The 22,287-nt window shown below is 42.9% G+C and overlaps 1 protein-coding gene across 1 annotated transcript; it reads right to left on the bottom strand.

The window, feature by feature from the left end:
• Positions 1–1,649: 1,649 nt before the first annotated feature.
• On the bottom strand, positions 1,650–5,039 carry LOC147462718 (serine--glyoxylate aminotransferase-like). The gene is made up of 5 exons (XM_086485151.1): positions 4,709–5,039; positions 3,312–3,596; positions 2,483–2,849; positions 2,181–2,391; positions 1,650–2,092 (listed from the first exon to the last, which is right to left on the bottom strand). The coding sequence occupies exons 1-5, from the start codon at positions 4,911–4,913 to the stop codon at positions 1,955–1,957; spliced, it is 1,206 nt and encodes a 401-aa protein (XP_086341277.1). The 5' UTR covers positions 4,914–5,039; the 3' UTR covers positions 1,650–1,954.
• Positions 5,040–22,287: the final 17,248 nt, after the last annotated feature.

Here is a 22,287-nt window from a genome sequence, read left to right as displayed (position 1 = left end):
GGGTATAGAGAGCTGTTTGTAACTCTGCCAAAGTCAGCAGAGTTACAACCCCATTGGCGGCGTTTGCTGAGCTCACAAGGTAGGCTTCTAATGAAGTGTATGATCATGTTGATGTGGGGTGGGGGGGGGGGGGGAGCTCGCTCTCGTATATACACAAGAAGATTTAGAAATATTCTCATGTAGGAAAACGGAGTCTTTTTCAGTGTTTTTCATACCATGCATAGCATCATGAGCTTCTGCTCGAGCAACACCACATCTCTAGCTAGATACGATTGGGGGCAGGGGACCGCCGGCCCCCCCACCAAGCAGGCGGTCCCTACCCCCCAATCGTACCTAGCTATGGGGGGCGGTGGTTCCGTGCCCCCAATTAGTTAGGTATGCGGTGCCTCCCTCACAAAAACTCATGATGTTGAGTAAGTCACAACGTGGGAATTATTGTGAGAAATTTTTAAAAACTTCTTGTGATAATATTTTATGGAGAAAGAGAGAAGAAAGAAGAATCTTCCCTAATACTCTCTACAATCATATTGAATTTCCTATCATACCAACTTTTTAAAAAATGTCTATTTCCTGGGTTTAAAATTGACAAGCGAATATTTCATGCAAACGTTAAGGAGATAAATAGCTTCTTAAATCTTAAATTATATTCTCAGTAATCACCATTGTATTGCGAGAGATGAATACAATGCACCCATGATAGAGGCTTGAAGATACATGGCACTAGCGAAAACCCTTCAAAATTCCAGATTGAAGGAATTACAGGGTTCACTTGTGCCACATGCCACTGACCGCTAGAAATTTAATCAGATGTCTCCCTCTTTCTCTCTCTCTCTCTCTCTCTGGATAGTTTCCTGCGACATTAAAACTCTCTTCTTTTCGGGTGTGCATGTGCGCTAATTAAAAGAGGAAAATGGTATAACTTTTCTATCACCCAAGTGTGATAGATTGGTGCCATTTCCCTCTTGAATAAGAGGTCTTAGAGTGCAACTCCTCGTCCGCTAGATCTTTAAGGTCTCTTGGGAATGATTCCTACAACGATAAAACTCTCCTCTTCTTCTTCTCTCTCTCTCTGTGTGTGTGTGTGTAAGGAATAAAAGAAATCAGAGGTATTCACTTCGAGCTTTCTCTCTCTGTCTAGCCGGGCTGCCAGTGCACATTGGCTGAAGGCGGCCCGATGCAAGAAATCTTCTTCTTCTTCTTCTTCTTCTTCTCTCTCTCTCTCTCTCTCTCTCTCTCTCTCTCTCTCTCTGTGTGTGTGTGTGTGTGTGTGTGTGTGTGTGAGAGAGAGAGAGAGAGAGAGAGAGAGAGAGAGAGAGAGAGAGAGAGGAATAAAAGGAATCAGAGGGTATTCACTTCGAGCTCTCTCTCTTTGTCTAGCCGGGGGCTGCCGGAATCCCTTCCCTCTTTTATGTAGAATAGACATAGACGAGTTATCCATAAGTGCGGCAGAATACTAAGAAACCTGTGCCCCACATTATACATATGTGGAGATCACATAGTTTGCTCTTAGTCATTCCTTGCTTTCAGGTCCACAATTTGTGAAAGAACTATCGATAGCTTTAACGCTATTGAAAGAAGCTAATACCTTCAATCCGCAAATGCACGAGGGAACAAAACTCTTGCTGTTACTTGTAACTCTCAGCACAACGTTTGTGACAATATGCAGCTTGAATTTTGATGCAATAAGCATTATCCATAAAAGTACAGTGAACACAAACAATCTCAAAGAGATGCCAAAGAAAAAAGAAACTATACATTTGATGAGAATGCCTAAGGATAATAGATTGTTGAGAGATGCTAACACTCTTGCAGCCTGAGCTCACCTCCCAAACGCCATATCTTATTGCCCCCCAGGCACCAATAATTCAAGCTACCGCAGGCTGGCTTGGTCAATATAAATAGGCCTTTTAACATCCCCCAGCTCATTGCAAGGTACAGCGACCACATTTGAACTCTACATCCTTGACTTGATCAAGGGTGTGGACCGCATGAGATAGGCTGATGCAGCGGCCACTCCACTGCCAAGTTCAACCGGATAGCCAATATCTTTAAGCACCATCTCAACACCAGCCAGTGCACCCAATAGTTGGAGCTGCATGCACAAAACACACATACAATAGCTCTTACTCCATTTACCAATACAACAATTACCATATGTCGAAGTTGACATGAATCCTCACCTCATTGAGGTGCCCAAGATGGCCAATTCGGAAGACTTTTCCAGCAACTTTGTTGAGTCCAAGGCCAAGGCTTAAGTTGTACTTCTTCCAGGCTTGCCTCACAACTTGTGTGCTGTCAATATGAGGCGGTACCACCACTGCCGTGACGGTATTACTAAACCATTCTGACTTCTGAGTGCAGTTCTTCAAACCCCAAGCCTCAACAGCAAGCCTGCAAGAGTAAAGTACATTGCCAAATCCTTGAGACACAGGTTGTTCATATGAGTCAAAGAACATCAGAAAAGTGGAAAGGGATTGCCTACCTTGTGGCATGACCATACCGACTATGCCTTTCAATAACGTTGTCCAATCCCTCTTCAAAGATGAGGTCTAGTGCAGCTCGCAACCCATACAGCAGCTGAGAGGATGGGGTATACGGCCAGTAAGTTCCCATTTTGTAGAAGCGCAGGTAATCGTTCCAGTCGAAGAAAACACGCAGTGACTTTGCTGTCTTGGAAGCCTCCAAGGCTTTGGGGCTTGCACACACAATTCCAAGACCAGTTGGTAGAGAGAGGGCCTTCTGCGAACCAGTTAGTGCAACATCTATGCACCACTCATCCATTCGAAAGTCTAGCGCACAAATAGATGATACACCATCCACAAGAAAGAGAGCTGGATGCTGGCATGCATCTGAAATCCACATACAAAATATAAATAATAAAGCTGATGACCTCCTAATGTAGAGAATGCACACTGATGTTATGCAATTAGCAAAGAACCCTGCAGGACTTGACCATGGAATTCAATTGTACTGAAAGTCGTCCCTCATAGGGTGGCCCTCTCTAGGCAAAGAGAAGCTGTCTCAGAATTGGTACAGACAAGGGAAATTGTTCACCTCGTTGAACGTTCTACTGGATGTCGGTCAATGATCCTCTGCAGGTTCACCTGCGGAAACCTACCCTCCAAGCAAAATGTGACGCACACCCACTCTGAAGAGACATGCATGGAAATAGATAGAAACGCAAGAGAATGTTCATATCGTTCTAGCACAATGTAACAAGTACTATGCCATTGCCAGATTGGCACAAGTCTTTCAACTTCACATACAACTAGAAATGTGTGACCTTGATCGGAATTCATAAGGAAAGATACCTATGACATTGCGAATCCCAGCAAGATCATTGGTAACGCCTGTTGCTGTCTCATTGTGAACTACGCACACAGCCTTAATTTCATGTTTGGTGTCAGACTGAAGCTTTGCTCGAAGCACTGAGAGGTCAATACCAGCACCCCATTCCACATCCACCACATCAACATCAAAATTGAGCCGCTGCATCTGGTCTACCCATAGAAGACTGAATTGCCCCAGCCTGAAGGTGAGGATTTTGTCCCTTGGAGACAGGGTGTTGGTTAGAGCACTCTCCCAAGCACCAGTTCCTGCATAATTTTTTTCACAACCATAAGATTAGAAAGGTCTGAACTTCGAGCTATTAGAAGGATAAGACACATTGCACAAAACACCACTCAAAGACACACACTCATGCATAAGTTAATCAAGAAATACATTTTATGAATGGTTGAAACAGAAACACCAACAAGTTTGCTGCACAGAATCATGATAAATTGCAACAATAGGGATTGCTATTTAACAGCATTTCTCGCTAAGAATTACAAGAGTAAAATTTTCACTATCTATACATAGCATTAGCAATCAAACATTGCCATTTCACAAACATGATTTGCACATGATAGCATAACACATGCAGAAAACAGCATGTAGTTCCAAGACATACATCATTTCTGAACCTCTTGCTTCAGTGTGGACATTACAAAACTACTAGTGCAGCCTTTTAACTGATATAGTGAGCGAGGTTAGTGCATGCAGGAAAAGACAACTAAACCTGCCAAGTGAATGCTTTATGAAGATAAGCATCCCATTACAATATCAAATGGGTTTCCCAGTAAATGATGAGAACTGCCCAAGAGTTATTTACGCACTCAAACACCTCGATGTCCACATACGACAGCGTCTGCCTTCCAAATTGGATATATTCACAATGCAAACATACGGCAATGATCGGTTGTCTAGGAAACATTAAAGAGAATGTGATAGGATCCTCCTAAAATGGCCCACACAAACATTTGATAGAAAACAAAGACGCCTGTCGAACAGGTCTTGAAGAAGTATAATTGGTCCCCCAAAAATGACCGGTGTCGACTAATATATTCATCTGATCAGTTCTTCATGGGTCAGTATTCGACATAAACAAATGAAAGGATATGATTGATCGAACTTTTCAATAGACTTGGACATGAAGTTCATGAACTGTGCAGCAATTCAATCAATTACAAAACCAGATTCAAGAGACTCATTGAGACAACTGATAACAATTTTCAAACTAGACACTAAACGAGAGAGAAGCACAGAAACAGTGAGTACTCAAAGCTCGAATGTGGAAGAGGTCGCTTGAAACGGCATAGAACCTGTACCTGGACGCTACTAAAGTTGACAGGAACAGCAAGGACGAAAGTAGAGCCATGTAGCTTGCCTGTGGTGGGAATGATGAAGGAAGTAGCTGTTGTGGTCTTGAAGATGCGTTTGATATCCTCAAGAACGGACTTGGAGAGGGTAGGCATGGCGGGGGAGCGGTAGTCTTCATTGTTGCGGTTCATGGCGCGCAGAACTTGCTCGGGGACATTCACGGGCCCTGGCACAAAGAGCTGATTCCGACCTGGGCCTGGATGGTACTCCATCGCCTTCTTCACTGCACACACAGATAAGAGGAAAGGAAGAGCGGCGGCTCAGCAGCTTGTTCGCCTCACACAAAGACACACAATTTCCGCCACTCGCAAAATAAACGCAGCCTTGAAAATGTTTCGGTAGCTTGTAAGAAAGCGTCGCCTCCAGCTCAAACAGAAGCCTTACACGTGGCCCTCTCCTCTTGTTTTTCAAATTTGTGTGGTTTTCCCATGCCTATCTTCTTGCCCAACGTCCGCTTCACACCTGGCCGCGCGTAATCTCTACATGGACTCTCTCCATGCAATTGAAGCTTCTTTGTACCAATTGTTCCGGTTGCATTGCTTTTCTCCTTGGCTTGCTAATACCAACCCTTAGGCCGGGTTCCACAAGAGAGTCTAAGGAGTATACACTCTAGCCTGCCTATCTGTATTTCATTGAAGAGGTGCGCACATGGAGCTCATCTTGAACCGCAGCGTCAAGAGAGAACAATGTGGCAAGAATCTTCATCCCGCTGCGGCAAACCCGTCAAAGTAGGGCTTGGGACGTAGTTAGCCGCTGCGGCCCACCAATCTCGCAAAAAGCGAAGGGGAGGGAGAGCGTATTCCATGGAGATGAGTAGATTGTGTGCGCGAAGAGGGCTTGGCGGCAGTGTGCTAAATTTTCGGCTGCAGAGAATTCCTTGCTGGTAAATCTTCATGTGCGCACCCTTTGAGCAAATAAGCTTAAGCCCCCCCCCCCCCCTTTGTCTGGAATCGAAAAGTATCGCCCACCTTTACATTGACAATTGTGTGTAGTCTAGCTCGAACTTGCATTGTGGGGTCGTGAAGCACTTGCATTGTCGCCAGGATAACACTAATTTCTTGTAGAGACGATGGTCTATTTTGTAGAAGCTGTTGCCATTGCCTTTTGTGAACAAGGGGTCTGCCACAAGGGCACGGGCTTGCCGGCCTTAGAGGATATGTTGCAAAGGTGTACTTTTTTGTTCCTCCAAATGGACGAGCAAGATTCTATTTAGGTACAAATGGTCATTGAGAGATTCATTGTGCCATGTGTCGCACACATATCAAATCTAGTGAGTTACCCCCATTAGTAGAAGTTTGAGGTCATTTTTATGAAGTGTAGCTTTCAAATCTCTTAGGGATGTGTCCCTTTCCCAAAGCATCGATTTTCTCAGATTCATTGTGCCATGTGTCGCGCACATATCAAATCTAGTGAGTTACCCCCATTAGTAGAAGTTTGAGGTCATTTTCATGAAGTGTAGCTTTCAAATCTCTTAGGGATGTGTTCCTTTCCCAAATCATCGATTTTCGCTTTTGGCCCAAATTTCAAAATTTTTCGTGCTCAGTTCTGTCAGGCACCTTACATTTCACTATACCCAACCCCATCATCTTCTTCCCCATATCCAAGCTTTGACCTTGGTATTGCAGCCATGAATCCTGTTAGAATCTATCATCTCCATGTTGAGTTGGAAGATGAGTATCCTCCCCTTTGGAAAAGAAATAGTGTTTATGAAACTCCTCAATGAGATTAGAGGGAAAGAAGCACATTGACTTATGGACAGACGGTAGATTGTATCTCATAGACCCCATCACCAAAACCACACCACCATTCTTCAATCATTAATGAGATTTGTAGGAGATTGCACAAAAGGGCTATTAGGCTATACACAAAACCTTACAGTAGCGAGGGACATTCTTAAGCTGGAGAACTACTTACTACATCAGATCAAGGATTCTCTTAGCTATCAACTTCAAGAAAGCAAGGAGAAGGTAAAGAACCCGCATTCATTATGGATATACAACCAAGCAACAGAATATAGAGCTTGGCTTAACCAAAGACAAAGGAAGTTGAAAAATATTTAATTTGAAGCGAGGAGGTGGAGGCTGCAACAAAAGAATCAAAGAAGCAAGATATGACTAGTTTTTTTTTTAGTTGGTGTCTTTGTTATGCAAGTTGGTATCTCTGGGTGCTACGATCTTTTTTTGTGCTTACCTCGGGTTCTTAGTTCAGTTAGACTATTCAAAAGGAAACATGAAAAGTGCATCACAATCATTTTATGAAATGATTGCACATGTTCTTGCTTGGGAACATATTGGATGAGAGAAGATTCAAAAAGACTAAGAAGAAATGAAGTGATGGATTTTTGCATAGTTCTACCTAAGACAAGGATGATGTTTAAATAACTATGGACAAAGTTAGAATCAGTAGGGTAGGTTACCAACAACTGCTCAAGAACATGAAGAAAAACCTGAAGCAATCAAGAGTGAAGAGATCCTTGCTACCAAAGCTTCAGCATGCAACGCTTAGAATTAATTCCAAGGTCATGGAGATGCTTAGGGAGCCTTTTCACATCTTGGTAAGAAGAAAAACCTCAACTTTAGCTGTTTCATTGGCGTGTAGCATACTAAGGTGAATGGGCAGGCAATTTTTGTGATTAAATTAGATGTAAGTGAAATTGTGAAGCGAAGAAAATGTGAGAGAGTGTCAATGACCCTCATGAATAGAGCTCATGACACCGAAGAGGGAGACATTTAGTGTGCACGTTGTCGTGACGCCCTGCGTCCATTGGGAGAAAAACACAAAAAGAAAAGGATTGTTTTAGGTTTACTGACAAAGAACTGTCGGTTTTTTTAAGTGGTGTTTTGCAATGCTGTGGTTGCATGCCTTGGTAGATATGTATGGAAAATATTGTGCTTGGTGGTGCCTATCAATATGTATACCAAGTGTGATTCACATTAGAGATCATATTATGCCCTAGAAGAGCTATTGTGTGGAACAACATTATTTGAAGTACATTGATAGAGGGATATGGCTAACATGATGACAATCAGAGGAGATTTTTAATGATGCTTCATATAAAAAGTGCTTGGCTATGCTTTGATTGGTATTTGTGTGAACATGAAGTCATTTGAAGCACTTTGATTGCATTATATGTCAACTCAAGTGTAGCATAGCCGAAGGTGTTACTTGACCTTGAATTAATGACCGCTCTTATGAGCATAGCCGAAGGTGTTACTTGACCTTGAAGTAATGACCGCTCTTATGAGCGTGTAAGTGGCTGCTTGATTGTAAAGCCTAAAATCAAAAGCTATATTTTTAGCTGGGTGGCAGGAAGAATAAAGCAACGAGGGGCGTCGTTGGCAGGGCATTATCTGTGGAGTTAAAAGGGAGAATTGTAGGCGCCTTTGTGTGGCAAGAAAGCAGCAGACACCGAGAAGCTGTGAAGCAGATGAGTGCTGGCAGTTGATGCATGCCGCAACAACTACAGGAGGTTGAGAGGGCCGAGCTACAGTGCAGTAAAAACGATCGGGGAGGAATTAGAGCCACTACAGAGCCGTCGACAAGCAAGGGTAGAAGGAGGTCAGCAGACACAGTGTTGAATGGCTACAAGAAAGGGGCCCAAGCGAGCCAAGTTGCAGCTGGGTGAGGTCCCGAGGAGCGTAGTGAGGAGGTGGCGGCCTCCATAGCAAGCAAGCCGGTGTTGATCTTGGCTCACTAACTGCACTTATTTTTCCCAGACATCCTTGGTGAACCCGACACAAAACTGAGCCGGGGTGGGACTTTGGTAGCAAAAGATGACGACACCACAGGAGGCAACAATGCAACAGATGATGTAGCAGTTTGCAGCCTATATGCAGCAGCAGTAGGCTTCTCAGCAACAATATCAATGGAGTGAACGTATTAGCCAAGCACGACATGCCAGTAACTGAAAAACTACAAATATTTGGAGGTCATGATATTTCAAAAGTTTATACTGTTTATGAACAATCTATGAAGGACTATGGAGTTAATGACCATGACACAGTGGAAGGTTTCCAGTTACTTGCGGCTGTCGAGCTTAGGACTCAAATTAAAGAAATTTGGGTAATGCATGGTGCAAATTGGCAGGAGTTTAGAAAGGCTTTACAAGAAGAGTACTTCCTTGAAGATTCTCAATGGGTTACCAAGCAAAGCTTTATGAAATGGATACAACAGAAGGACAATGGCTTATTTGCGAGAGAATTGCTACGAGATTTTGAAAAGAATTTTGAACAGTTATCTAATGCTTAGCAGAAAACAATGGAGCCAAAAAAGATCGGATTATTCATTCAAGCAGCAGATTCACGCCTTCAGAAGAGTTTGATACACCTGCTATCCATTGGGTGAGCTAGGCTAAACTTCTGATTGGAAATTGGTTACAGAAGCTGTTAATATGATTGTGAAGCGACAAAAGAGGGTGGACAAGTTCATAGTGGCTGATCCTATGGAAGCGTTTGAAGCAAGTGGATCTTCTTCAAAACCCAGGAAACGTCCTCCACAAGTGGATTGGGATAAAGGTTGCATGTGGTGTGACAGTTCAGATCATGTACGAAAAAATTGTGACGATTTTAATGAAGCTTACAAGAAGAACATAGTTTTTTGGAAGGATAGTAAGCTTCATCTTAAGGAAACTGGTGAATGTCTTATTGGGATTAAAGCCCAAGTGGCCTCTTATGCGGATATGGCCGCCCGCCCGCCTAACTCACTTACCTCTAACTCTTTGTATATACTAACTTATACTTTGTGAATACTAAGGAATTGGGAGATAACCCTTCTAACAGTTCTCTGCGTACTGTACTGTGTAAGCTCACTGTGTGTGTGTGAGAGAGAGTCGACCCACGCTCCGCTCCGCGACTTCAATTGGTATCAGAGCCTTGGTTCAGTGCGGATTTGCGCAATCGCGCGCGCGCACACTTTTCCGGCAGATTCTGGATCCGGAGTTCGAAAATTCACACTCGGTGTTCCGGGAGCGTTTTCAGCAGGCGACCTGCGGTTTTACCCCCCTTTCGAAGCCGTTTATGCCCTCAAAATTTCGTTCTGAGCACTACAGCAGAAGATAGATTTCAGCCGCAAAGAAATCCGTCTTGTGTAGATTGGCAAGCAGGAGGTGGTCGACATCAATATCGGCATCGACATACATCACTTATTAGTCTTCAGAGCATCATCTATAGACCAGGTACACATATATATCATCAGATATATATATTGCGGTCTGCATTGCTACTTCTTGTGCTTGCCAGGTTCCAGGGGAGGTGTGGCCATACGACGGCTTGACACCACTGGCATGTATTGCAGATTGATGTACTGTGATTGTGGGTTTGCTAGTTGTGAGTCACGCTAGCAGACAGACCGCCGCAGCGGTCATAGGACAGTGATTGGTCTATTATAGGATGTATGCTAGTTCTGGGCAGTTTGCTGAGCCATCTGAGAGGGTCGTGTGTGAGGTTTTTTGAAGCCAAGCACTGGGGGCTGGGTTACCCAGTGTGAGGTGGATTAGGTTGCTGGAGTTCCCCTCTACACGCATCCTCTTCGGCGAATTTTATCCCTTAGGATGTATGACTTTGTGTAGACACTGTATTGCATCTTATGCGTCAGGCCGTTGAGGCATTGATCAGGGTTCAGTCTTGAGACAGATACAGGTTCTGTCATCGCCCATAGAGGAGACAGTGTATGCTTATAGGACAGCATATTACAGAGATTTTTTAGATTTGTCACTGGTCAGCTATTTATAATTGTTTTTTGAGCTATCTTTTGGTTCCCAGAGCTCAGTTTACAGGGGAGACTCTGTCAAAAATTTTCAAAATACTGACAGTTCCTGAGGAGAGGTGTTCAGCTTGTTGATTACAGCTTGTTTACTGTGTACAGAGGCCAGTTTACAGGGGAAACTCTGCCGGATTTTTCTCAGGAGTAAACAGTTTGGCAGATATGGCATCTTCTCAAAGCGAGACTCTTTACAACATAAAGAAGCTGGATGGCACAAACTTTCCATTCTGGAAGAAGCAGATTTGGCAGGTTTTGGTGCAGAAAAAACAAGTGAAGCCACTGAAGCTCAAAGGGGAGAGACCAGAATTTATGGCTGAAGATGAGTGGGAAGAGCTTGACGAGTTAGCTTGTTCCACAATCATGCTGACACTGGCAGAAAATGTTTACTTCAACGTAGCAGAAGAGACTACAGCGTATGGCGTATGGCAAAAGCTATGTGGTATGTACGAGAAACAAAGTGCTGCTTCTCAGATTTATTGGCTCAAGAAATTGGTGGATTTGAAGATGAAGGAAGGGACAGCCATGTCAAATCATCTGAATGAATTTCACACAATTTTCAGCCAGTTAACAGCACAGGAGATAGTCTTTCCAGAATCAGTGAAGGCTATGTTTCTCTTAATCACTTTGCCAGACAGTTGGGATACTTTTCGTACAACGTTAAGTAATTTGTCGCGCCAGAAGGTCTTACAAGTGCCAATGTAGAAGGCAGCTTGCTCACAGAGGAAGTGAACAGGAAGAACATTGACAAAGGCAAAGGCAATAGTGCTTTGGTCGTTCGAGGGAGACAACAGTTTAAAGAGAAGAAGGGTAAGAAGGCACAAAACCGAAGTAAATCTCGTGATTCGAAGTCAAAGGATGACATAGAATGCTACCATTGTGGCAAGAAGGGTCACATGAAGCGAGATTGTACGAAGTGGAAACAAGAAAAAGGAAAAACAAAGAGTTCTGAGCAAGATGAAAAGAAGAGTTCAGTGAAGATTGAAGAGGTGAATGTCACAGGATCTGGTTCAGACAGTGATTCTGGTATAGCAACTGGTGACATCTTCCTTACAAGCAATCTTGATTCTGTTTTCTTGACTGCAGAGGATGGACATGCTATGAGTGATTGGATTATCGACTCAGGGGCATCTTTACATGTTTCTCCGCACAAAGAGTGGTTTACATCATATGTGGCTACTAAAGATTATGTCAGACTTGGCAATGAGCAGGTTTGTGACATACTTGGAGTGGGAGATGTGCAGTTGAAGTTTCAGAATGGCTCTTCTTTATGGCTCAAGAATGTCAGACATGTTCCAGCAATCCGAAAGAGCTTGATTAGTACAGGGAAGTTGGATGATGCGGGTTATGTGACAGTTTTTGGGAACAGCGCTTGGAAGATCTCCAAAGGTTCGATGACTGTAGCACATGGCAGCAAGTCAGGAACTCTGTACACTTTACATGTTTCAGAGGTTAAAAACCATGTAATTAATGTGATTGAGCAGCCAAGTGTGTCACTGTGGCATCGTAGGTTGGGACATATGTCAAAAAGAGGAATGGAAATACTTTCTCATTATGGTTATTTTCCTGGATTTTCATTTCAAGATTTCGAGTTTTGTGAGCATTGTGTTTATGGTAAGCAAACACAGGAACCGCACAGATCAAAGAGGAATCGTAGGGACGAACGGTTAGCTCTTGTACACAGTGATCTATGCGGACCAATGCCTAGTTTGTCACTAGGGGGAGCAGCGTACTTTTGTACATTCATAGATGACTATTCTCGCAAAGTATGGGTTTACTTCTTGAAGCACAAGGATGAGGTGGTCAAGGTCTTTAAGACATTCTTGCAGCTGGTGGAGAATCAGAGTGGTCAGAAGCTGAAGTGCTTGAGAACTGACAATGGTGGAGAGTACGTTTCCAAAGCTTTTCAAGACTTTTGTGAAACAAAAGGGATTAAGCGGGAACTTACTGCACCATATAATCCTTCACAAAATGGGGTTGCAGAACGTATGAATAGGACCATACAAGAGAAGGTCAGAAGCATGTTGTCAAATGCTGAGTTGCCTGATGGATTTTGGGCGGAAGCAGTGGCTACAGTAGTCCATTTGATCAACAGGTCTCCTAGTAGGGTTCTGGATAAGAGTGCAGTGGCCGAGATGCTATGGACAGGCAAGGCACCTTCGTATAAGCATCTCAGAGTCTTTGGTTGTGAAGCTTATAGCCATATTCCTAAGGAGTTCAAAAATAGGTTAGAACCAAAGAGCAAGAAGTGTATATTTCTTGGCTACGGAGAATCGGGCGAGATGGGTTACCGGCTTTGGGATCCTGAGTCCAAAAAGCTTATTCGTAGCAATGATGTGCATTTCAATGAAGCCAAGTTTCACGCTAAGCCAGAGAAGACAGAGGAGATCAGAAGAGTTGTCTTCAGGGAAGATGGACCTAGTGCTAGCACATCAAGACAGCATGGTCAGGCTCAGGAACAGCCTATAGTGGCTAGAGAGGCAGAATCAGTTGTGGTGAGACGTTCTGAGCGTGTCTCCAAACGACCTGATCGTTATGTGCCATCTCTAAATTATGTCATGCTCACAGATTGCGGAGAACCATCTTGTTACAAGGAAGCATTACAAATGGTTGACTCAAAAAAATGGCAGTTGGCCATGCAGTCAGAGATGACAGCTCTGCATAAAAACCAGACATGGAAGTTGGTTAAATTACCACAGGGCAAAAAGGCTCTACCTTGTAAATGGGTTTACAGGTATAAGATCACCGCTCATGATAGTCAGCCAAAGTACAAAGCAAGGCTTGTTGCCAAGGGCTTTAAGCAAGAACAAGGCATTGACTTTGACGAAGTCTTCTCTCCAGTGGTCAAGATGACTACATTGAGATGCTTTCTTGCATTGGTTGCTATATTGGATTTGGTGTTGCACCAAATGGATGTCAAGACAGCGTTCTTGCATGGTGATTTAGATGTGGAAATTTACATGCAGCAGCCAGAAGGGTTTGTTGAGAAAGGCATGGAACATTTGGTATGCCAGTTGTTAAAGAGTCTTTATGGCTTAAAACAATCACCGAGGGCATGGTACCATAAGTTCCACCAGTTTATGCTTTCTCAAGGCTACAAACGTAGTGAGTTCGATCACTGTCTATATACAAAGAAGGCTAAGGATGGCAGTTGGCTGATCCTTATTTTGTATGTGGATGACATGTTGATTGCTGGCAAACACTTGGAAGAAATTTCAGCTTTGAAGTCAAAGATGGCAAAATCGTTTGACATGAAAGACATGGGTGAGGCAAGTCATATACTTGGTATGCGCATTGAGAGAGACAGATCAAAGAAGTTGATTTGGTTATCTCAAACAGAGTATATTGACAAGGTTTTGCAACGTTTCAATATGGAGAAGGGAAAGGCATTGAGTGTTCCATTGCCACCATATGTGAAACTTAGCAAACAAGATTGTCCTGTGTCTGAGGAAGAAAAGGCTGAAATGGATAAGATTCCATATGCGTCTGCAGTGGGTAGTTTGATGTATGCAATGATTGCTACACGTCCGGATATTGCATTTGCAGTGGGAGTGGTTAGCAGATATATGTCAAATCCCGGCAAGAAACATTGGGAGGCAGTGAAAGGTATCATGAGATACTTAAAACATACAAAGAGTATGCGCATATGCTATGGTAGTCAGGATTTGAGTGTCAGAGGATACACTGACTCAGATTATGCAGGAGACTTGGATAAGAGGAGATCTACATCAGGCTATGTCTTTACATTGGCTGGAGGTGCCATATCATGGAGATCTCGATTACAAGATTGTGTTACGCAGTCTACTACAGAAGCTGAGTATGTTGCAGCAAATGAGGCATGCAAAGAAGCTATTTGGCTTGGTAGATTGGTTGCAGACTTGGGAATCAATGCAGATATGCCAGAGTTATATTGTGATAGTCAAAGTGCTATACAATTGGCAAAGAATCCAGTGTTCCATTCGAAGACTAAGCATATTGATGTGAAATATCACTTCATTAGGGAAGTACTTGAAGACAAGCAGATACAACTGCTGAAGATCCACACCAAGGACAATCCTGCTGATCTACTCACAAAGGGACTTCCAGGAGAGGGCTTTGTGCATTGTCGTGAGTTATTGGGCATTGGATAGATGGCAGCAATGTAAATCTTTGTACATTTATGTTCATAGATTTACAGTTACTTAAAGTGCCACATTGGACTTTAAGTGGGAGGTTGTTGGGATTAAAGCCCAAGTGGCCTCTTATGCGGATATGGCCGCCCGCCCGCCTAACTCACTTACCTCTAACTCTTTGTATATACTAACTTATACTTTGTGAATACTAAGGAATTGGGAGATAACCCTTCTAACAGTTCTCTGCGTACTGTACTGTGTAAGCTCACTGTGTGTGTGTGTGTGTGAGAGAGAGTCGACCCACGCTCCGCTCCGCGACTTCATGTCTATGCTTTAACTATGGGAAGGGTGGTATGAAGAAGCTGGTTGAGGAGATGCAACACATTTTCTCTAGGGTTGATGCGGCAACTTATGGATTACATGTATGCAGTGCGGATGATGAGGAAGGTATCAAGGCAAAAGGGAATTTATGGCCCTATGCTTTGAGGACAATTGACAAAGGTGAAATATTTCGTAACACATTGAGCCAAGCTGGGGATTGCATTCGACAAACTACGGGGTGCTCAGATCCTGTAGATTATCTTTTTGTGTATGCCTTTCTTGCAAAATCTCAAGCTAACGAAGCTATGGTGGAAGAGAAGCGCAAGAGAGATGAAGATATTGCGGGCTCATCAAAGCGGGCTACGAGGACTAGCGGCAAGAAGGAAGAAGGCTCAAGTTCCAAAGTAGTTCCTACACCTGAAGTGGTTATGGAAGCGGCATCCAAAGACAAAAAGCAAGGTAAGCCAAGAGGACCTTCTTACCAGTTATATCCGACATTGAATTGGCTACTACAGATCTAAAGAAGGTATTTGAGGAATGCATTCTCAATAGCAAGGTGGAACTTAATCTGGGTGATGTCTTGGATATTGCTAAATGTGAATTTCATGAGGAAATCATTGATATTATAAAGCGGAAGCGACAAGTACCAGTTGAGTATGAACCTGATACGATCAAGAGCCAAGTGATTCAACATGTAGAATCAATTCTTGATGATTATGAGTCTGAGATTGAAGAAGAAAGCTTAGAGTCTGCAGTGATCTCCAATCAAGTTACACCCGAGGTAAGGCATGTTCATTTCAATAATGATGATGGTGATGAAGCAGTACCTAGGAGTCATTTTTCTAGAACACATTTGGCAAGAGCCACTACGTAGACAATTGTTAAGATTGAGTGATATTGATGAGCCTATTCCAACACTTGTGGATCATGGTTTCAGAAATTAATTTTATTTCAAAGAGCTTGTACCAGAGAGGGAAGTGGCCTATTGATGGTTGGTGGATTTGAGTTGCCAACACCCAACCTGGTGAATTATATGGAGCACGTGCAAATGTTAAGGTTACAATTGGTAATGTTTGTGATGAACATAAATTTTTTCATACATGAGCATTCCTCCTATCCACTTATCCTAGGGCAACCTTTCGTAACGGCTGTGCATATGGAGACAAAGGTGTTGACGGTTCAACATATGCAACATATGCAAGGATCCGAAGTAGAGATGGTAAAAGAGCTGTTCAATTTTTGACTGTTTGTGTTGATCTTGTTAGAAATAAAGATAGCTTACAAGATCAGCCATTGCCAAGGATTCACAAAGAGTTCAAAGAGTACATGTTTGCTCATGATTTTCTTGGGGTGCCACTATAGAGCGGGACTATAGTGGTATAGAGAAGTTCTTGCAAGAGGAGACTTTTTCTTCGGGGGGTTTTTGGGACTAACATCTGAAGGTTCGGTTTCATATAGGAAGTTCAAGGAGCTATCTAAGTGGGAGAAGCAATATGTGGTAAGTGTTCAGAGTCATCTGCAGGGATGTGATATACTTGAACATGATGATGTTTTCTCAGGAGTCTTTGAAGAAGTTTCTTATGTTGATACGATGACACAACTTGAAGTTATCAATAAGTGTAGGCTACAAGGTGGGACTGAATTTGTGCAAGTACATTCGATGGACATGTATGACATTCTAATGGAGACAAGCAAAGAATTGGGTGGGGCATTTGAAGTGCAAGTGGATACAAATTACAAGACTTTTTCAAAGAAGGTTAGGCCCACAGCTACCCCTCTCCCAGGGGGAAGTGATGAGGTTATCGAGAAGAATTTCACAGCAATCGAAGCTAAGGGATCCCAAGAATATTGGCCACAAATTTATTGAAGAGACTTTGAAGCAAGTAGTCATCGGCGAAGAATAGTTTCTTACTGATGAGGAGGTCAAGTTCTTTCAAGAGATGCTTGCAAAACATGATAAGGCCTTTGCTTTTGAGCCCAATGAGATTGGATGTGTAGATCCAAATGTTGTAGCACCTATGGTTATCTTTACCGTTCCTCATATGCCATGGAATTTGCGTCCTATTCGTGTTCCTAAATCCCATCTACCAAAGCTTATTGACTTGTTAAATGAAAAGATACGTATGGGTATTTTGGAGCCATCTTGTGCACCTTATTCCAATCAATGGTTCACCGTCTCGAAGAAGAATGGAGCCTTGTGATTTATTTAGGACATGCAACCGGTAAATAAAGTAACAATTCACAATGTGGGCATAGGTCCAATTGTGGACGAGTTTGCAAAAGCTTTTTCAAGTAGGGCTATATACTCCATGGGTGATCTTTACTCAGGTTATGATCAATTTCAACTTGCTTTAGAGAGTGGGGATCTTACTACCATGCGTACGCCTCTTGGGTTGGTAAGGATGTGCACTTTACCACAAGGTGCCACAAATTGTGTTGCTCACATGATGAATGGCATGAATAAAGTTTTAAGAGAATTCATTCCTCACATTACTATGCCTTTTATTGATGATTTGCCAATCAAGGGCTGCGAAGAAGATCTGAAAGATGAGGTAAAAGATCAGAGGGGGTGCCGAAGATTTGTTACTCAAAACATTGCAGATTTTGAAGCTATTCTATCTAAACTTTAAGAAATAAATCTAACACTTTCAGGTCAAAAATCAGTTTTTGGTGCTAAAGAAATATTGATTGTTGGACATATGTGTGGGCCACATGGAAGACGGCCAAGCCCAGCTAAGGTAGAAGCAATACAAAGGATGAAGGACTCATGCACATCAATTACTAATGTTTGTTGATTTTTGAGTGCTTGCGTGTTTTATCGTATTTAGTTGCCTCACTTTGCTCATGTTGCAGAAGTGCTTTACCAGCTACTCAGAAAAGGAAAAGGTTTGTGTGGGAAGATTCTCATACAAAGGCAATCAAAAAATTGAATAAGATGCCCTAGAAGCTCCTACCTTAAGGAAAGTTGATTACAATTGTATAGGACCAGTGATTTTGACGGTTGACACTAGTCCAATGGGCAATTGGACAAAATGATGAAGATGGACACATATATGCTATTCGGTTTGGTGCAAAGGTGCTTAACACTCGCCAACGAAGTTATCCATAGGTTAAGAGAGAGCTTTGGGGTGTTGCTACTGCTCTAAAGTCTGATAAGGAGTATTTTATTGGGGCTTCAATTGTGGTGGAGATAGATTGTTTTCCATTGATAGGAATGATCACGAATTGCTCCACTCCGAACATCGCTATGTTGCGGTGATAGATTTCATTAAGTCTCTTAATCCTGAATTCTGTCATATTGCAGGAAGGGACAATCCGGTAGCAGATATGTTATCAAGAGCCAGGTATGAAGATGAGGAGTAGATGCTTACAGAGAGTGATGATGTGGGCTTAAAATTTTATACGGCTTCTCATTTGCATGCAAGTTGTAGTTATCTTGCTTGTGTTTTTGAAGCTTTTTTAGGATATATATGATGGAGAGTGGATTTTGATAGGCGGTTATCTTAGCACTCTCACCAGGCAAGATGAACGGAGTGATCAAGAATACAGGAGGATCGAGAAGAAGGCTTTTGGTTATTTCCTTGAAGATGGACACTTGTGGAAGCAACCAAAGCGTCCAAGTGGAATACCTCAATGAGTAGTCTGCGACAAAGAAAAACAAAAACAGGTAATCAAAGAGTTTCATGAGAATTTATGGGCAGGACATAGAGGAGTTTGGGCAACAGTTGCCAAGATTAAAGACCGCTATTGGTGGAAAGATATGTTCAATCTATTGCTCAATTTGTGGAGACTTGCATGGTTTGCCAACAGTATTCAAATGTGTGACATCGAGATGAGTTATATCCTACATATCCATTGGCTATGCATTATAAGCGGGTTGTACATTTGATCACTATGCCAGTCGGTGTTTGAAAAATGAGGTATATTTTTCTTGGTAGAGAGGATCTCACTAACCAGGTTGATGGAAGAGCTTTGCGTACCAACGCTACAAGCTCAGTATGCAAGTTTTTTCTTGAGGACGTGATTTGCCAATATGATTGTGATGCATGGTTTTTAGGACCCCTTCTGAAGATGCAATAAAGGCACAGTCAGTTGTTGGGGAGATGAGGATACTCTAGTCCAAGGGATCTCGAAAGAGAAGAAAAATCTACTTCACAAGCACCAAAGAGTAAAAAGTGCCATGGACAGAAGATACGTGGGAACGAGCTCTTATGCATGCCTACAACCTATATCTTACAGAATAGCCCATTCTAGGTGTGAATTTCTAGTGAAATTTACACGAGGATGTTCGTGTGGACTCACAGCACAGCATACTCCGTTTTCATATTTTTTACCACAGTAAATATTTTTTACCTACAGTAAATATTTTTCACCTACATGGTAAATACAAATCACTTTTTACCTACAGTAACTTTTTTTACCCATGGTAAATATTTTTTACTGCACCATAAGTATTTGGTAGGTAACAGTTCACTGTTACTAGAAGCAGTGATTGGGCATCAACAATGCAGTTACAAGAGGAGAAAAAGGGAAAATCTTAGGGTAAAGGTGAGTCAACAGGGATAAAGACTTTTGAGTTGAAAAGAGACATGCTGATTTTTTCAAAGAACACATGTCAAAAGAAGCCATGGTTGAGGATTTTTTGAGAATTAGATATTCAGGAGGACCAGGGTGGTTGGCAAAAAGCTGCCACCCCCCCCCCCCCCCCCCCCCCCCCCCCCCCCCTGACATGTGCAGAACCTATAGTTTCAACAGCCACCTCACCTGCTCTTAAATGCTCGTCAAGGCCTTATCCCCATGTGTCACAATCAGAAAAATCAGCATTTACCCTCCCCTCTCACATCACTCTAGAGAATATCTTGATGGTGACATATCAGGTTACCTCAATCTATTGACCACCCTAAGCAAAAAGTAACCCCAATCAGCGGATTTAAGCATGTTTATCCCTAATCCTAAACCCTCTCAGAAACCTATATAAGGAGGCCTTCTCTCACTCAAAAACCAACACTTCACCCACTTCACCAAGCAATGAAGCTATGACGACATTGCTCACAACGAGGAGCTATGGATGGAGCTCTACTCTTTCTCCCTCTCTCTCTCTCTCTCCCTCTAGTATGCTACATTACTAGCCCTAAAACCTAAATAAGGAGTCTTCTCTCATGCTCCATGGCCACCATCCTCGCCATCATTCTCTAAGGTATTGATGTGTTGCTAGTAGGATCATACCTACTTGCTGGGTTGATTGTTTTTGACAAGGGATTATGCCATCCTTGGCTTGCTTCTCTATATCCTTGTTATGTATGATCAGATGCCGTTGTATTGTTAAGCTGATATATATGCTACATAAGGTCCCTAAGCTTCGTTTCTATGTGTTTTGCCATATGTTTTGATGCCATCATAATGCCAGAAGTCTCACTTGCCTATGTGCACTATGTGTGAGGTCCCTAAACCTCTTAATTTAGGGTGGTGCCCCTTTGTTTTGTTCTTTGCTTGTTTGCATGAGGCGTGGTTTGTGGAGTGTGCACGAGTACAGAGGCCACCCGATTGCACTGCTCTTTTTCCCGCCATCATTTTGGTGCCCCCATTGAGGAGGGCTACACAGACCTTCAGTTCACAAGCAATGAAGATGTGCAATCTACAACATGGACGAATGGCGTGAGGAGTTTGCAAGTTGGAGAGCAGAAGAGGAGGAGGCTTTAGAGGCCTTAAAAGGTTTCATCGAGGTCTTGTTACCAGGTTGCAGTGTCATTGAAATTCAAGAAGTAAGTTCTTCTACATGCCTTGTTCGTGATTGTCGCCAACGAAGGAGAGTGAGAAGAAGAGCTTGATATACCTCTCCCCTCAACCTATGAGTGCTCCAGAAACCTCCAACGCACACGAGCTTGAAATATTCTACATCAACATACACGAAGGTACTGTGACACACATTAAGGGAAGAGAAAGCATCACCAGACCTCTCTTTCCTGAGGAGCTGACTAAGAGGAGGAAGATCACCTCTACACCTAAGTGGCCCAAGGCCGCAGCGCGTGCTCAAGCGTAAGGTAACATTTTGCTTAATCTCATTAATAAGGGATTACATGACCACTACAGGCAAGAAAAAGGCTAGTGAGCAACCAACTTCAACCTCCAACTTGCAACCACGACTCTCACCCCTAAATCCTCCTGAAGCAAAGAGGCGAAGGCTTGCCTACAAGATTGCCGCCCGTCTGCGAGTGCTCCCAATGCACTTTGTGAATCCAGACACCACCAATCCCAAGCCAACCTCCTGTCCGCGTGAAGATCACTTTGGATATTGTCCAAAGTGCTTTGGAGACCGGGTGAAAAGCCTCCCTGCCCTACCTTTGCTGCTAATTTTCAAGAAGTTATCTCAATCTAAGGAAACTATCTTAGTTGATGATGTGCTGCACATTAATGGTGTCACTTTCATTCGTCATGCTGATTATGGTAATAGCATCCAATTGTTGCTTGCTAAAAGGCTCAGCATTGTACAAAGTGTTGCCATCACGCCTTACGTCTTCACAGATGCATCAGGAAGAGTCGAAGTGATCCGAGGTGCTGAACTTCTGTGGCTGATCAGGCTCATTGGTCCCAAGGTGGTGCAACTAAGCTAGGCTCTTGTGTGTAAGTATGGATGCCAATAATGAGAATGATGATCCCCGCATGTTTCCTTTCCATTTTGTGCGTCATATCCGTGTGAATATTTGTATTGATAGAAAAATCTTTTATCAGCAAAGAATAGCCCTGTTGTTTGGAGCCGAGAGACTTGGGGAAATCTTGCGCTCTCCTCATCCTGTCATTCTACCCTTACTAGACTATTACCATTCCTTTGATGTGTCGATCTTCATCCTATTTTGAGCTAAGTTGTGCTAAAGCTCCAAATTGTAATTACCATACTCTATTTTAAAATAAATTGGAGCTGTTTGTGTAATTGTTTACTCTCACTTATGGCCTTCCCTAATTTTTATGGTAAGCCTGGGGAGGTTGCTCCAGACTTTTTGGATAATTTGGAAATGGCCTTTCTAGTATCAGGAAGGGATGACGAAGCTACTAAGTTAAGGGCCTTTCCTTTGGTCTTGAGGGAAGGTGCAAAATTATGGTATCAAACTTTGGCACCTGAAGAAAGAAGAGACTGGGAGTCCTTAAAGATGGCCTTCATCGAAGAATTTCGCTGCCATGAGCCTCCAGAGGAGATATGGAGACAGCTCTTAGAGCTATGCCAAACATCACCCAATGACTATAGAAGCTATGAAGGAAAGTTTTCCAACCTGTGGGAGAAATGGTGTGCATCACTAGGTGAAGGAGAAAGGGCGCCAGAATGCCTAAAGAAGGACTGTTTCCTGGCAGGGCTTTACCCTATCCTTCGAGAAAAGGTAAAAGGTAAATTCCCAGATACCTT

This window comes from Adiantum capillus-veneris, chromosome 2 (assembly GCF_014529385.1).
Source record: "Adiantum capillus-veneris isolate H3 chromosome 2, ASM1452938v2, whole genome shotgun sequence".
Taxonomy (NCBI): domain Eukaryota; kingdom Viridiplantae; phylum Streptophyta; class Polypodiopsida; order Polypodiales; family Pteridaceae; genus Adiantum; species Adiantum capillus-veneris.
This window is presented reverse-complemented; position numbering and strand designations above follow the sequence as displayed.